Here is a 15,487-nt window from a genome sequence, read left to right as displayed (position 1 = left end):
GTGGCTGACAGTCTCCTGTTCTCAGCATATATTTGAGTTGCTCTGCCATCCTCCCTACTTCCTGTATGCCATACTTGCAAGAACAAGCAGTGTGGCAGTACCTATTCCGACAAAGTTTTCAGCACAAATTATAGCCTCAAAATAAAAGTTGTCCTTGCAAAAAGCACCTTATACCTTTAGACACCACCTGTGTCTAATCACAGCCCTCCATCTCCACACAGGCCAAGAGTTAGTAGTTATTTTTTTAACTTACCCTTGAACAGTAACTCACCTAATCTCTATCCCCAAAGTGACGCCAAAGGGAAGTCTGAGAAGGCAGCAGCACACAACTTTCCAAGTCTGCCGAGGCAAGAAACACATTATTTTTTTTTCATTATTGGTGTTGTGGTTTGTATAATCTCCTATTGTCTTGTCATCTGCACTAAGTAGGAATTATACTTGTACCCTTGGAATATATTCACAATAAATCACTTGCATAGTTACTCACTGCCTCAGCTCCACTTGATGCAAAAGCTGATTATTGCCACATTCTTTTCACTGCGAGTATTATCCTGTAAATCAGGGACTCATCTGTATTCCACATGCTGCAGCCAGCCCTCTCTTGAATAAGGAGTTGAAGCTACCTCTCCCAGCATGCTGTTTCTCCTTCATCTGAGCAGAAGGCAAAAGACGGAGCATTTCTCCTGTTCCCACAAGGATAGTTTAAGTTAATAATTTGCACTAAACAGTATATAATTTAGCATTGCGGGTTCTTACTAAAGTTTCTATGTCATACTTCAGCTGAGTGATTCTGGTACACTCATCTTCAGTACATCCTTTATTTACAAAGTTTTCACTTTGCCAGCAACAGTTGAGACTGCTGAAAAAATTAAAGGTTTAGAAAGAAAATGATGCATCTCAGGCCCTATAGCTCTTTCTCTAGACATGTAAGAGAGTTTTGCATTTGGTGTGGGACGTTTGTCATGTTTTTACAGGTTGGGTTTGGAGGACGCTGGATCAAGGTTAAGCTGATTTTAAAGGAGTGAAGGAAAATTCAGCTGGAAAATTGAAGTTGTAGCAACAGCAGTCTTAAGATTGTTCATGCTCAGAGCACATCATACTGTTAAAATTCTTCCTATGTCCCAGTAACCAAGAATGTTAATTGTTAATTTTGCTGTAGCTGAAACTAGACACTTGAAGCATAGCAATTACACTTTTCTGATACTTTATAGGAAATTAGCATGTAAAACCAAATGTGGCAGGTGAAGTATGTAGGAAACTTGCTGTGCATTTTATACAAGACTCAGTACTTGCATTGTTTCTCATGCAATTGCCATGTAGAGAGAAGACTAAGTTACAGACATCTCTGGAAGTGTTGGTCAGTGCCACAAATCTTGTATAAAAATGGCACAGATTTAATTAAAAAGCAGTTAGTCCTTGATCACTCGAATATTTTTCTAATCTCGATGCCCTTTTTCTGCTGATGATTTGAAAATAATTGGAAGAGGGGGAAGTCAAGATGGGAGAAATGGAAAGAGTTTGAAAATAATCCAGGTTTGGATGTATAAGACTCCAATAAAAGCTGTAAAAATAGTTTAGGTGAGTGCCTAACATGCCTTTCAAAAGTAATGCAAGCATTAATGAAATTCTTGGCTCTTACTTCAGCTCCCAGAACTATACATAAGAGTATTTTCTTACTTGTCATTATTACAAGCTCCCATAACAAGAACAAAGAGCACTACAGATTTTCTTCTGTAAATAGAATTGAGAGTGAGACCTAGATCCCTGAGATTAAAAAAAAAAAATCATCGGGAATTAAACCGCAAAGATAATTTGTGAGTAAACTATCTGCAGTCYGTATTTAATCTAAGGCAGGCAAAAAAGAAAGTTCTTTATTAAAACAGTAACATTTTGAACAATATATAAAATGCCTGAAAATAACTGCCCCTCAACACACACACATATGTACACACTCYCCAAAGGAAAATAAAAATTTCATTTTAGTACTACTTACTAAAGATTTTGATTATGATTCCCTGGAGATAGGGTTCCCCCTCCCCCTCGAAGAGCAAGCATAGATAAAGGTAAAGTGTCAGTCATAATTATAGCAAGAGCTCAGAATGCATTTTACAAATGAATTAAGAACAGTGAGAGACAAAATAAATAAACCTATATGAATATAACTAAATTCTCACTCTTCAGAAAACTATGGCCAAAGCATACTAAGGTGTGAGCTTTATTTGTGGAAGTAATTTTAACGGGTGCGAGCTAACTCAGCCAAACGAGGTGGTTCTGCCCTTTTCAGAAAATCCTCTGGAATATGCAAGTAAGCATATTCAGACTGAATAGCCCAACTGAGCAGATACCATCAGGAAGTCTCTCGAGTTGYAAATGCAGCCAGTCTACAGTAGTGGGTGCACTCTCTAAAATAGTAAGGAGGGACCGCTGTCACAGGTTAAGCTGGTTAAGGACCTTTTGCTCAGTGCCTTGAAGTCACCTGAAAAAGTGACAGAAACAATGTTTTGAGCTGTTCCTGGGTTACAAACTCAGGCCACATCTACCGAGCTCGAGGACTGGTGCTACRCCAAGGTTGCCTGTGCCTCTTGCTGGCACAGCACTGCCTGTGGCTCACACTGCTGCGACCCTCAGTGCAGAGAACTTGTCAGTCTCTTAATAATGCCACTTTTAGCTAGCACAAAAAAAAAAAGGGCAGGAGTGTTTCTTGGGCTGAGGTGGTGAGTCTGCCTAGGTATCACTAATGGGGGAACAAAATTAAAAATAAAAAAGGTCAGCAGGATCGCCAAACCAGCAGAATTAAACTCTTGCACCTCAGTCTCATGCACCGAGGAGCTATAGCCATCTTCTTTGTGGACATGCAGAGCTTCTGTTGTGCTCATTTCACACGAGTAGTATATACCAGCCTCCAGAAGCATTCTGGATATTCTGTCTCCTTCTGAGTCCGAGTGTTGCCTTTTAAATCTCCATTTTTTATCCATTTCAGATAAAAGGAAAATATAGATGATGATACTTAATGAGGGGAATACCAGTTTTGTTGAAGGCAGAACTAGAATAGTTTAAAAATAAAACTTGATATGATTACAGGACCTCCCATTTTTAATCATTGAATAATTTTAACTTAATCAAAAAACAGTAATGCTAGTTACAATTCCTTCAGCTATTAAATATCAGCTCACATCATAAGATTCAGTTTACTTTGGGCACTGTAAAACTCCTGATATAAGAGGTAATAAAGTAAGAGGGTCATACTGAGCCATACCAGTACTCTGTCTAGCCCACTCTCCTCTCCAGGAGCAGACATAAGTGGATACATAAGGCAGTGTAAGAGTAGGGCAGGCACAAGAGATACAGCTTTCTAACCTCCAGCTTATTGCAACTCAGCGAATTTCCTGAGTCCAGATCCTTTGAGCATATCATCTCTTTCCCTGCAGTTTTCAATTTTGTAAGGCTTGTTTATAGAAGAGACTTGTCATTCAAATGACAAGCCAAATTCTGTGCACTACCTAAAGCAAACACATTTGGTTTTTAAATTTTTAAAGTTTTTTTTTTTTTTAACTAGGAATTAAAGAGCTTTATAAAAGGTTATTAAGATCACAGAAGAAACTCAGTCTCCACCAAAGCACTGTATTTTCTTTGTTGTCTCTTACATCCCTTCCTTCTGTGCAGATTCAGACTTTCAGGTTTTGAGATATCAGAAGAAAGTAGAAAGTTACTGCACAACAGAAATTTACCACCATAGGACAAGTTACTTTGTGACTTAATCACAGTATTTTTAAAATTACTTTTATCAGTGATAAGCAGAAGCTTGGATCTTTGTAGTAACTAGATTTTCAGCAGAATTGGTTCTGCCAGAGGCCTTCTTATCAGCTACCCAAACATAACAGAGGCAGTCTTGAAACAGTAGGGAGAGTCATCTGCAACACTGATGCATTAAACCATCGAACCACTTAGGAAGTAACCTACTCTAAAACTAGAGTGGTCTTGCTCAGTATAATCCGTGGGCCGTCAGGCCCAGCAGGCTGCGTTGCCCTCACTCGCCCCGTCAGCCGCTGCTGCCCTCCTGGAGAGCCGGCACTGCAGCCGCACCCCCAGCACCGTTGAGAATGAGATGCGGTTGCACCCGCTCAGACGCTGCTGTTCTGAGGACTAAACTGTACACTCTCAAGATTACTTTTCAAGGTTAGGTTCGACTCAGGGCCCACAGTGCTTTTAAACACTGCTTAGTGGCCTTTGCTCAGATGGAGGATGCACACAGAAACACTCCACTAGCACAAATTCAAATCTGTGGTTTTGTAAGGTACATACCTGCATGGTGTCAGCATGACATGTCACACGATCCTGCTAACCTGTGTCTTCATTGTATTTTGCAAGTCAGTGTCACTGCGGCCCTTTACCCTGAAGCAAGGGTGAGCATATGCATTAATCATCTGTCACAACAGACGCTACTGTTTCTGTAGGGGGAAAAAATTATCCACCGAGAAAATGCGTATAGGATAAGCTGCTTTGACACAAGGGATTTAGTCTGTCCCACTCAAACACATCTGCCCATTTACATTTTTAAAATTGTGGCCGTTAAAATGTTATCACCGCATTGCAGGAATCTTTCACCTTGGCAGACAGTGAGTCTTCTCACACATTAAAGGAACAGCTTATTGGTTTTATTGTGCTAAGCTAAACTAAGCGCTTAACTCATTAATTCATCTCCACTATTCGTATTAAAGACAACCTGCTAGTTTGAATGAGGCATACTACTTTTCTACCCCTCAGACATTTATAAAATATTTTCTTTGCGCAAAGATTGTCAGTAATAGTAGAACAGATCTAGAAGACAGAGTGGTTTTTTTCAGTGTTGCCTGAATTTTCATTAATTTCTTCACAGTTAAAACAGCTTCTGTTTGGCATGGGCTCTGAAAGTCAATTACTACAAGTACACACAAGATTGCTATCTTGATAAAGATATCTTAGCCACACTTCTACATTTTAGTACGCCTTAAAGCAAACTCTCTTGTTTATTGAAACAAGCTACACAATTAATTTGTCAGGAAGCATGGATCTGCACAACTGGTTTAACCTTGCTAAATGTTCACTACAAGTTAGGTCAGAATACTTTCAAATTCTTCAGTAAGACAGATACATATACACAGGCCTGCTGCAATACCTCTTGCAGTACTAACTCCAGTGGGGAAATTGGTGCTTTTGGTCTATTCACAGACATATGCAAGCCTATTGCTCTGCTCAGAAGAGAACTGTAACAATTTTCTGTTCTACTTAGAGGGGAAGAGACACTGTCGTTAATGTGAATATAGAAAAAAACGCTGTAGATGTACAAAAAATAACCTTAACTTTTCATTATAGGACAGCATCAAAACATGTAGACAAAGATCTTGGAAATATAGAAGAAAATAAAAAACTAGAAGAAAACAATCATAAATCTGAAGCTTAAGAGACAAAATGTGTCAGTCATCGTTCCAGGTAGGTGTCGCATGCTGCAGGGTTTAACATCTGTTCGTCAACAATTTCTCTCTGTGGAAGAGAACTGGATCTGGTTCTCTTTGTAACGTGCACTCTGCTCTGCAAAAGCACATTTCTCTTCAGGGAGTAAAAGAGCTGCACTCCTCAAACAAGGCAATGCCAGATTCACCATTCCCCTTCCCAGCACCAAAGTCTTACCTGGTTGCCACCTGGTCTAGCAATCGCAGCAGTAGGTTGGAGTCTGTTGCTTGCTTCCAGAGTGCTGGGCAGTGGAGTGGATTTTGAGTCTTCTAGTATTAGGACGGGCAGACTCAAGTGCCTGGCCAGCTAAGAATTTATTTCAGCATATGGACATATTAAAGAAGCCTGACATTTAGATGCAAGTTAGTACTTTGTCTTCTTTTAATTCATGCACTCCTGAAAATAAAGATTTATATACTATTACCTTTTGTAGTATGCATGTGTGCGTAAAGAGTATGTTTAGATATTGTTTAGGAGCTCTTAAGGTATGACTTCAAATATTCACACTAACCTCCCTTATAGAAACAATAGTTTCTAAGTCTTTGGACAGTTTTATTCATCACCATTGCAAGATGTACGAAACTTTCCTTGGAACAAAATCATTCTTTTATTCAAGATATCAAAAGCTGATGGTATTATCAATTATTTTATCCTGGAAACAGACATTGTATATTAAACTAGCAACAATGCAACAGGTGTGAAAATCTCCCAAACTGGGTCCTGTATAAATTAAACTCTACAAGCGGATCCTGAAGTTCCCTAGGGGACACAGGAGCACTACAAAAGGCCTAGAACAGCACTACAAAATGCCAACAGCACCACCCAGTGTTCGCAGATCTATAGCTGCATCTCTCCCCTTAGTACCCAAAGGAGGCTTTACACCCTCTTTCTGAACAGTGCAGCCCATTTGAAACTAGCACTGTAGTAGCACAAGTGTGTGGAATCCAGGTGACAATCCACAGTGAGCTTTCTTGAGTTAAGCACTTTTTTTTTTTTTTTTTTGATTTAAAGGAGTGGTAAGTGTTCTGCAGTACTGCATTGTGAGTTTCACAACAGGAAAACCATAACTGGTCCTGATTTTCAGTGTGCCATTAATAACTAATCATAGAATCTTAGAATCGGTAAGGTTGGAAGGGACCGCTGGAGATCATCTAGTCCAACCTCCCTGCTCAGCAGGGTCACCTAGAGCATGTTAGACAGGGCTGCATCCAGGCAGGCTTTGAATATCTCCAGAGAAGGAGACTCCACAAGCTCTCTGGGCAGCCTGTGCCAGTGCTCTGTCACTCTCCCAGGGAAGAAATTCTCCCTCACGTTCAGATGGAACTTCCTGTAGTTCAATTTGATCTTAAGTTAATGGCATTGGATACCTACTTTTGGTCTCAAAGTTTCCAAGCATATAGTGGGATTAACACAGATTTCATATTTCAATAAAAAGGTTTCAAATTTAAATAAAACATTTGATAGCACTGCTTGTTGATAATTTAAATGTGTAAATATTGTCTGTAGTTTTAACCTACAAATGGTTATTTTTACACTGTTCAGAACTCTTGAGATAGAATGATCACTTACTATATGTAAAGAGATGTAACATTGCGGTATGGACTTTACTAACAAAACAATTGTTTTCCTAGTTGAAGAGAGAAGGTTGGGAAGACCAAAATTATGCCTTGAGGGAATGATGTAAAGTGGGACATAGGTGAATTTTGAAAATGCTGCAATGCACAAACACAGGGTTTCTGCTGCAGTTCTGTGGGAAATTTCTGTACTATCTTTGGTAGGGGTTGTTTAGTATCTTTTTTTGCTGGACTTCATACCCTCTGCAACATYGCAGTACTGATTAGACAGAGGTGAAATTAGCCTGAGGGTATTTATTGACCATATTTGTTGAGCACAGCAATTCAAATAACATCCTTGGCATTTGGCACAGTCTTTTGTTACRAATTTTTGATATTTTCAAATCAGTATTCTACATAAATGAAAGGTTATCCATAAATGCATTACTTATCAGATGAACTTAATTGATTTAAAAGTAACAATGTTGCAGTAGCTATTCTCATTATGTAAGATAGTCTCATCATTAAATGGCAGATGAAAATACTATTAACGTGGCTGTTTATTTAGGGGTTAGATACTTAGCAGTTATGTTAGTTAACATATTTAAAACTAAAGGTGATTAACTGGCTTTATCTTTCATATTTTCAGAGAATACGTATAGACCAAGTGAAGCATGAACGTGGATTGTATTTAAACCTATACAAAGAAGTGACAGCTATTCATGGTTCAAGTATTAAACAGACCATGCTATCAAGTTTTCAAAGGATTTTAGACACAATTATCTCAAGTTAAAAAAAAAAAAACAACTAATTTTGGCAACAGCCATGATAATAGGTCACCATGTTRTGTTTTGTTTGAAATATTTTTTTGTAAACGTCTGCACTGAAGATTTCTTTTTGTTTGCCTTTATGTAAATTTTTTACGTAGCTATTTTTATACACTGTAAGGCTTTGTTCTGGGAGTTGCTGTTAATCTGATGTATAGTGTAATGTTTTTATTTCAATTGTTTTTATGACACCCTTTGAGCAGGTACATGTCTAATTCTGATTGTTATCAGTGAAGCTTTGTATCAAGTACCTAAAGTGTAAAATTGTCTTTAGGAAAATATCAAGCTCTTTTCTTTTATTCTTTTAAATCTCAGTAAAGAGAAAGGGTGACAGCTGTGACAAAAATAAATTGTTAATGAAAGTGAAAATTAAAAAATCCAAACAAAGCTTAACAGCCAGAAAGGGAATAAAGAGTTTCCACAAAGAAGGCTGGGTATTGAACAAGGAATGTAACAAAAAATTCCTAGCCTACATACAGATGGTTCTAATAATCCTTTACTTCTAGAGGAAGACACACATTTTATGGCTATGTTATCAGTTCTCTTTTATGTTAGAATTAGGATAAGAAACTGGAATTCTGGATTGGTTTTGATTCCTTTGTTAACTGCTGCCTTAAAGTACTGTACCTTCTCTTCCTTTCAGAAAGATATCAGTCAGAATTGGAGACCTTTTAAAAAAAAGTGGTCATATCAAAGCTGCATTTTTTTCCACAGAAATAGAATATATATATTTTTTGTGTGTTTTTGTTAACTACGCTACAGATATTGAATGCACCTTGAGATAATTTTAGTGTTTTTAACTGGTACCTAATTTATCAAACAGTACATATAATTGTAACTATGAAATGTCTATGTATCTTTAGTTACATTCAAGTTTGTAACTTTATAAACATGTTTTATGCTTGAGGAAATTTTTAGAATGGTACTGATAAGAACACATTTTAGGGTAAATGGCCAATAGAAAATCGTACGTGGGTGGGAAAAGTTTCATGTTACACAGAAGGTTAGTTTCTGGGAGAAAATAACAGCCAGTTTTGATGGAGAGAAACAGTAGAGTAAGCAGAACATCAGGTTTCCATTTACAGATATCCAGGGAAAAAGTAAGTTTTTATAGACTGGTAGACAGAAATAAATAAAYAAACAAACAAAAGACAAAGATGGACGTTAGGAAATGTATTTTGCCACTTTTGCATTATTTAGGGGGAAGAAAACACTGTTACTTGTAAATTTGTAAAATGTTAAATGTCTGGGCAGTAGTGACTGATGTCTTAATAAAGCTTCCTGTAGTGCATTGGCATGGATTAAATACATAAGATGTCCTATAAACTCTATGCTGTATAAAATATTAGAGGGGAAATCCTGTTATATTGCCTCTAAACTTTGATTTGTTACTCTTTTATTTGGCAAAAAAAAATTATGATCTTGGTCAATATTTAAACCAAAGTAAAATGGGGGAAAAAAACCAAAGTAATTTGTTTTGCATGGCTAAGCCATTATGTTATCTCTGTAAATATTGTGATTTTTTTTTAGAATTTTGTTAAAAAAATTCTAAAATTTTTAAACACCTGTTTTTCCAAAATAAAACGTGAACACACAAAAAAGTTACTTTATATACAAATATATCTTTTTCTTTTGGTGCGAGAACACTGCCAAGTGATACACATTTTTAAAAAATGCAGTGGGAGTAACTCTAAAAAGGAAAAGTTGTGGTAGAATACTGTGATAGAGTATGCAAAAATCAACTGTCTTTGTTTATAACACTACAAATAATTCTTAAATACAGGGAGGAAACCGCCAATGATCATAAGGAAAAGCATAGGGAAGGGTTGAAAATTTACGTACCACTGTCTGGTGAATGTAGGGGTAGACGAGAAGAAAAGAAAATTCCTTCAACTTCCACAACTATGAAAAAGGAATAAAATCACCTCACCTTAATGAGATTCTGCTAGATCTCCTATGCACTTTAAATCGTCAGTCCTAGGAGCCAGGTTTTTCACTGCTCAAAGTTCACTACAGGCACGTTTCAAGAACCAAGAGTGCAAAAAAATTAATGTTTCTATCCATGCCTAAACAACAATAAAACTGAAGTATGTCTTCACTTGCTTGTCTGAAATCTCAGTTTAAAAGAGCATGCATGAACACGAAGGAGGGCACTTACTTAGCGCTCCCGCTGTGGTTGGCTCTAACCCGACCAACGTGCGTACGCAGGGTCTAGCTGACGTCAGCAGTCCCATAGGTCCAGGAGAGCTCCGTGGGGGTGTCTGGGCCTTGTCTCCAACCAGAGGGCAGGACCTGGAGAACATCAGCAGCTGGTTGGAGAAAAGCGTGACAATGTTGTGCTGCCTGCCTGTTTAGCACCAGAAACCTTCCAAAAGGTCATTTCGCACCCGAAGCCCAGTAGGAAACCTGTAGCAATGAATCRTAGGGGTCCTGCTTAATTATGGTATAGGACACAACTCTGGAGTTCAGGCTCAGTTTATTGCACACAGGAAGAAAAAGTCCTGTTCACAAACTGATGAAAAACAAGATAACGAGGAAGGAGAGAATACCAGGACTTTTGGCTTAGAGCTGAGGAATTAAGATAGTTGTTTCTGGTGTCTCTTCATAGTTTTAGGGAAAAATGGCCACTGAGCTTGGAACAAAGCAACGGGTTTGTCTACATGGTGCAAATGCAACATCATGCAAGACTATCTCACAGACTTGCCAAGCAGACAACTGCATAAGCCCCCAGAAGCAGCGATCTCAGAACTATAGGTACACKAAGAGGGGTGTGAGTCACTATTAGAACACTAGCACGGAAATATGGTAATTGTGGCAATAGGTGAGGCCTCCTGAAGTGGTTAGGGTCAACACAAGAAAAGGCAAAGCATCAGGGTAAATTCCTGCTGATTCTGAGTTTTCCAGGATGGCCTGCGTTCTAGGATTWTAACACAACTATGTCTAAACTCACTAGTTTACGTCACTAGACATAAAGTGTATGTCTAGTACACTTTAATTACGAGCAGATGTTCAGTTCCTTAACTGGTGGTTAAGTTCTTAACAGATCGGCTATCAGTAAAGCAACTATCCACCCTTGATCCTCTGTATATTAGCCATGACTTGCAAACAGAAACATAAAAATACTGATATTTAGGCAGTATCTTGCATCTTTTCCTGGACAGAATTTTCATTCTGTCATGTTCTAAAATACATATAAAAACAAGTAACTCTTATTTTTGGATTATTACTTGAACATTATGAGATAGTAACACAGGTTCTACCCATATYAACCATAGAGACAGACAAAGAATAAATATATGTAAATTTGTCATCCCCCTCCCTTTTTTTTTGATAAATTTCTTCAGGGAACATCTAAGACTTGAAGAACATCTAACTTGCCTAATATCCTCAGCTGCTGGCAGTTGCAGTTAAATCTGATTTACTTGAACTACCACATGTAGCTGGATACTTTCCTGTTGACTTCACATTTAAAACAGCCATATGTACTTAATTAGCTAAGATTAGCAGTGACATGTGAAATGAGATCATGACCTCCTGTGTCAGCCACATCTGTGCAAATGTTTTCTGGCTTTTCTGTCGACAAGAATGCATCTCCATCCAGGTGTCTGTGTTTCCAAGAATCGCCCAATACAGATTTGCAAACGGGCTTCTGCTCCAGGCAGAATAGCCCAACCTGTGAAGGCAGAGGGAACGTGGGAGGCTCGTAACTTTACCTAGTTTATGGAGCTAGATCCCCTGAAGGTCTCCCTCTCCCTTCTAGGAACAGGAAAGATCCTCAAGCTGGCATAAATCAATTTAGTCCAGTGCTGAACAAGGCTGACTTCAGCCTTCCCTTGCTCTGGCACTTACCCTGGCAGACAATAAGTGCACTARCTTAGTTCAAGGGGRGAGYAGGAAGGGAGATTTTTGACTGACTRGTATATACCTGAGGTGGGCAAGAGCATCGCTTTGCCTGTGTTTTCAGATTTGGCTGGGGAGAGCAGAGGGAGGATATAGGTAGGGTCTCAGTGGCCAAACCATCACAAAAAAAATGGTGTTTAGTAAGACTGGAGTAATGAGGAGCATACTAAAAAAAAACTGAATGGAAGGAAAATCCCAAGGTCCTCCTCAGCACACAGCCAGGCAAGTTGCCAAAAACCAAAAACCAAAAAAAAAAAACACAAAGAAAAAAACCCTCTAAGCCCTAACTGTGTCTATGCTTCATGCAGCATGCACATACACACTTAGTAACAGTTGTTTCTTTTCAAATAATCAGAGAAGCAGAAACTAAGCTTGTTACTCATTACTGAATTAGTTCAAAGTCTGTTTTTAAATAGTTAAAGTGAATGCATCCTCCTAACCACTCACAACCCTTTCTTTAGATGTGCTGAAATTCACACATTTTTCTCATTTACATGTTAAAAGAGACATTTCATGTGTTAGAAGCAAGGCACTCRCTTTGCTCTAGTGATGAATTTCAGCATGAAAGGGTAGAAGACAGATGAAATGTTATGAAATTTTGTTTCTTAGTCAGAAAGTCATATACCAAAAAAGACATACAGGTCACATATAACCCAAATATTTTTCCTGTTCTCATGTTTCACCTGGTGATACAGATAAGGCTCGCATAGTCCTGTGTCCCCTATACTAGCGCCCATGTTCCCAGCTCATGTTCTGTATAGAGTCCTGGTTTCCCTCACCATCATTTGTTGTCTTTGTATTTAGTTCAGAAATGCCAAGACATCTTGAGAAAAATACACAGATAAAAACACAAAAGGGCTGATAAATGGGGGAAAAAAAAACATAGTGAACATCTCCTKCTTGCTTTTCTACGTGCTCATATCCATTGTTCTGGAAGCTCATTTTGTAAAAATTACACCAAATCTCATCCACAAAGGCTACAAAGGCTCAACTATAGCACCACAACATAAAACTAAACCTATACTACCAAGGCCCYTCTAAGCCTTTTACTCTTTTTAGCTAATCCTTCTCCTGTCACCTGTACAACCAGACAATATACATAAATAAATAACATGCAAGAATCTTAGTCCTGGAATGCCAGCACAAGTCATTCATTTAAGGATGTGATCTTTTTCACGTATTTTAGCTCATGTAGATGTGTTGYGGGAGTTTATTGTATATTACCCATCCACTTACTTAGGAGTGAGCTGAGGGAAGAAAGTAACATCCTACTGCTGCAAGTAGCAATAAACAGATTATAATAATTCACACACATACTGTTTCCACCCATTTCCTTTACTAGGAAAAGAAAGTAACTTACATTCAACCTTACCCAGAAAAAACTGTATATACTACTGCTTATGTTAAAAGAGGAGTAAAACAGTTCAAATTTGCACCACCTTAATACTTTCACCACCATGAGTTTCTCACTGGATCAAGTAGTATCACCTTCATAAGTAGTATCACCTTTATAGGTAGATCTTTGATGCCAATTTCTCCCCCCCCCCTTCAGAGCTAGAAAGCAAATAAAAATACAGACTGCTAATGGTTCAACGGTGTCTACACAACAGATCCGAGTTTTCATTAATATTTGCATCTGTCACAAGAACACCAAGTCTAGCATGGACCACAGAATACATTTATATTAGGCTGAGCCTAATTCATACCATTCTATGATTCTATGATGATTTCATTTCCTGAATTTAGATTCAATTAAAGAATCAAATAAAACCTCATATAGATAAAATATTCCACTAATTCAATTTCAGTGATGTTGATATACAAGCTCTTTGTGTTGTTATTCATCCAAATAAAGAAAAATCACACTCATTTCCAAGAGTTCAAAAAAATAAACAAAATAAACAGAACAGACCAAAGTGATTGCATTTACTAAACAGAAAGAAACAGGATATGGAAATCAGAYTGGACAGAAGACTTTCTGACAAAATTAGAGTTAACAATTTAAAAGATTACCAGTGTGTGCTATGAGGTTGTTTCAATYCTCCTATGTGCGGTGCCTTTCTAATCCCCAGTCACTGTACCTTGAAGTGATCCATTTTACAGCGCAATCACAGCTACAAATGGCTGGGTTTGCTGCATGCCTGCTGCACAGTGCTAGGTCCCTAATTCAAAATGCATCCACAACAGCAGCAGGGAAGCATTTTTTTTTTTCACTTAAGTTTTATATATATTATAGGCTAGTATAAGAAATTTAGCAACCAAAGCCAGCAGTAGTTAGAAACTCTACAGGCGATATACCTGGACCACATCCTTTCACCCYGCTCTGAGGAATCGATTATTTGGTCCTTCCAAAAAGGGGGAAGGGAGGGAATGGAGGAGTGAAACTGCAAGTAAGAGCGTAACTCACTAAAAGTGCAGTTGCTCTCTCCTCCAGATACTAGCTTAAAAAGTGCTATTGGCTACCACCAAGAGTGGATCTGGATCCCCAAAACAGTCAAAGCTATCCTTTACTGGCCTTACTGGCAGTCTCCAGCTCCAACAGAGGAAGCAATCAAAGCTCATGTAGCTTCAGAGAGGGGATATTGCCATTGGCAGTACTGAGCAGAGCTATATTCAATAAATTTACACAGATTCACCTAGTTCCTACCTGTGTTGCAGCACAACAGGTATTTAAATGGTAAAAAGTAGCTTTACCATTACATAAAATGTGCAGAGAATTGGCATCTACACACACAGTTCAAACTTGAATGTATTAAACAGGATATGTTTGCTTCCAAAATTATATGGAAAGTCTAATGACTGAACCAGTAGAAGCACCTAGAGCAGAGCTTGTTGAAGCACTAATCTAGCTTCAACACAGCAGTAGCTACTTAGAAAATATTTTGAACATTTGCATTTACCCAATGAATACAATTCAACTCAAAGTTCAGAGACCAACTGAGAGAAAAAAAAGTTTTCTTCTTCAGATTTGTAAATAAAAATCAGACCAGACAGCACAAGCCTGCTCAACTCTAGGAGGATACAGTAACCAAAACCAAACAGTTCAAATTCCTTACTATACATAATATTACTTTTGTTGGAATAATTTGGCTCTAAGCGCAAAACATTTACATAAATTTACATGAGGAAAAGTATTCAAATGCACTTAAAGGTATTAACTAATAAACACTTCTCAAATGATATTTTAATACATTCACTTCTACATCCAACTAGGTCTTTACACAAGTCATGAGCAAAATAATAAGTAATCCAGGATAAAAATGCATTATTTACTATTCCCAATAAAATGGATCCACTTGGAATACAAGGCATGGCTATTTGTTGCTGGCTGTGCATTTGGAAGAGACAAGTCCAAAGAAACAGCAAACATGGCACCATAAAACAGCAGACACCAGTATTTCCAAGTGGGAAAACTGCCCTGTCTGTTTCCACCACCTTGAAGTAAATTCTTGTGTGAAGATGTTACAAAGAGCAYACCCAGTTTGTATTACTGATGCTCATCCAAACAGGAAAGAAACTTAATTTTGGCTGATTCATTTGGGCCCAAAAGCCAATGCAGCAGRATAGAGATGGTAAGAGAAAGTGTCAGCTTTATTCTTGTAGAACCAAGATGGAACMAATAAGGAAATTACTCCACAGTCACTAACACTGACCAAGTTTAAGAAAGAATCAAAGGAAACTGTGTCGTAAGGGAAGATTTTCTGGGGAATAAACAAA

General features: G+C 38.1%; 1 protein-coding gene across 4 annotated transcripts in view; it reads left to right on the top strand.

Annotated features, from left to right (window-relative positions):
• The window catches only part of ALCAM (activated leukocyte cell adhesion molecule), a 127,225-nt gene extending 117,257 nt beyond the window's left edge, over nt 1-9,968 (top strand). For 3 of the 4 annotated variants that reach the window (XM_085319182.1, XM_085319205.1, XM_085319189.1), the window contains exons 15-17: nt 291-347; nt 5,353-5,469; nt 7,693-9,968. In XM_085319182.1, the coding sequence (XP_085175308.1) occupies nt 291-347; nt 5,353-5,440 (145 nt within the window). In that variant the 3' untranslated portion in view covers nt 5,441-5,469; nt 7,693-9,968. The remainder of the gene's footprint in view (nt 1-290; nt 348-5,352; nt 5,470-7,692) is intronic. The other variant, XM_085319197.1, reaches the window with a different exon arrangement.
• Nucleotides 9,969-15,487: the final 5,519 nt, after the last annotated feature.

This window comes from Rhea americana, unplaced genomic scaffold (genome assembly GCF_003343005.1).
Source record: "Rhea americana isolate MKP2758 unplaced genomic scaffold, rheAme1 scaffold_118, whole genome shotgun sequence".
Classification (NCBI taxonomy): Eukaryota; Metazoa; Chordata; class Aves; order Rheiformes; family Rheidae; genus Rhea; species Rhea americana.
The sequence above is the reverse complement of the archived record's forward strand: the minus strand, read 5'-3'. Positions and strand labels throughout refer to the sequence as shown.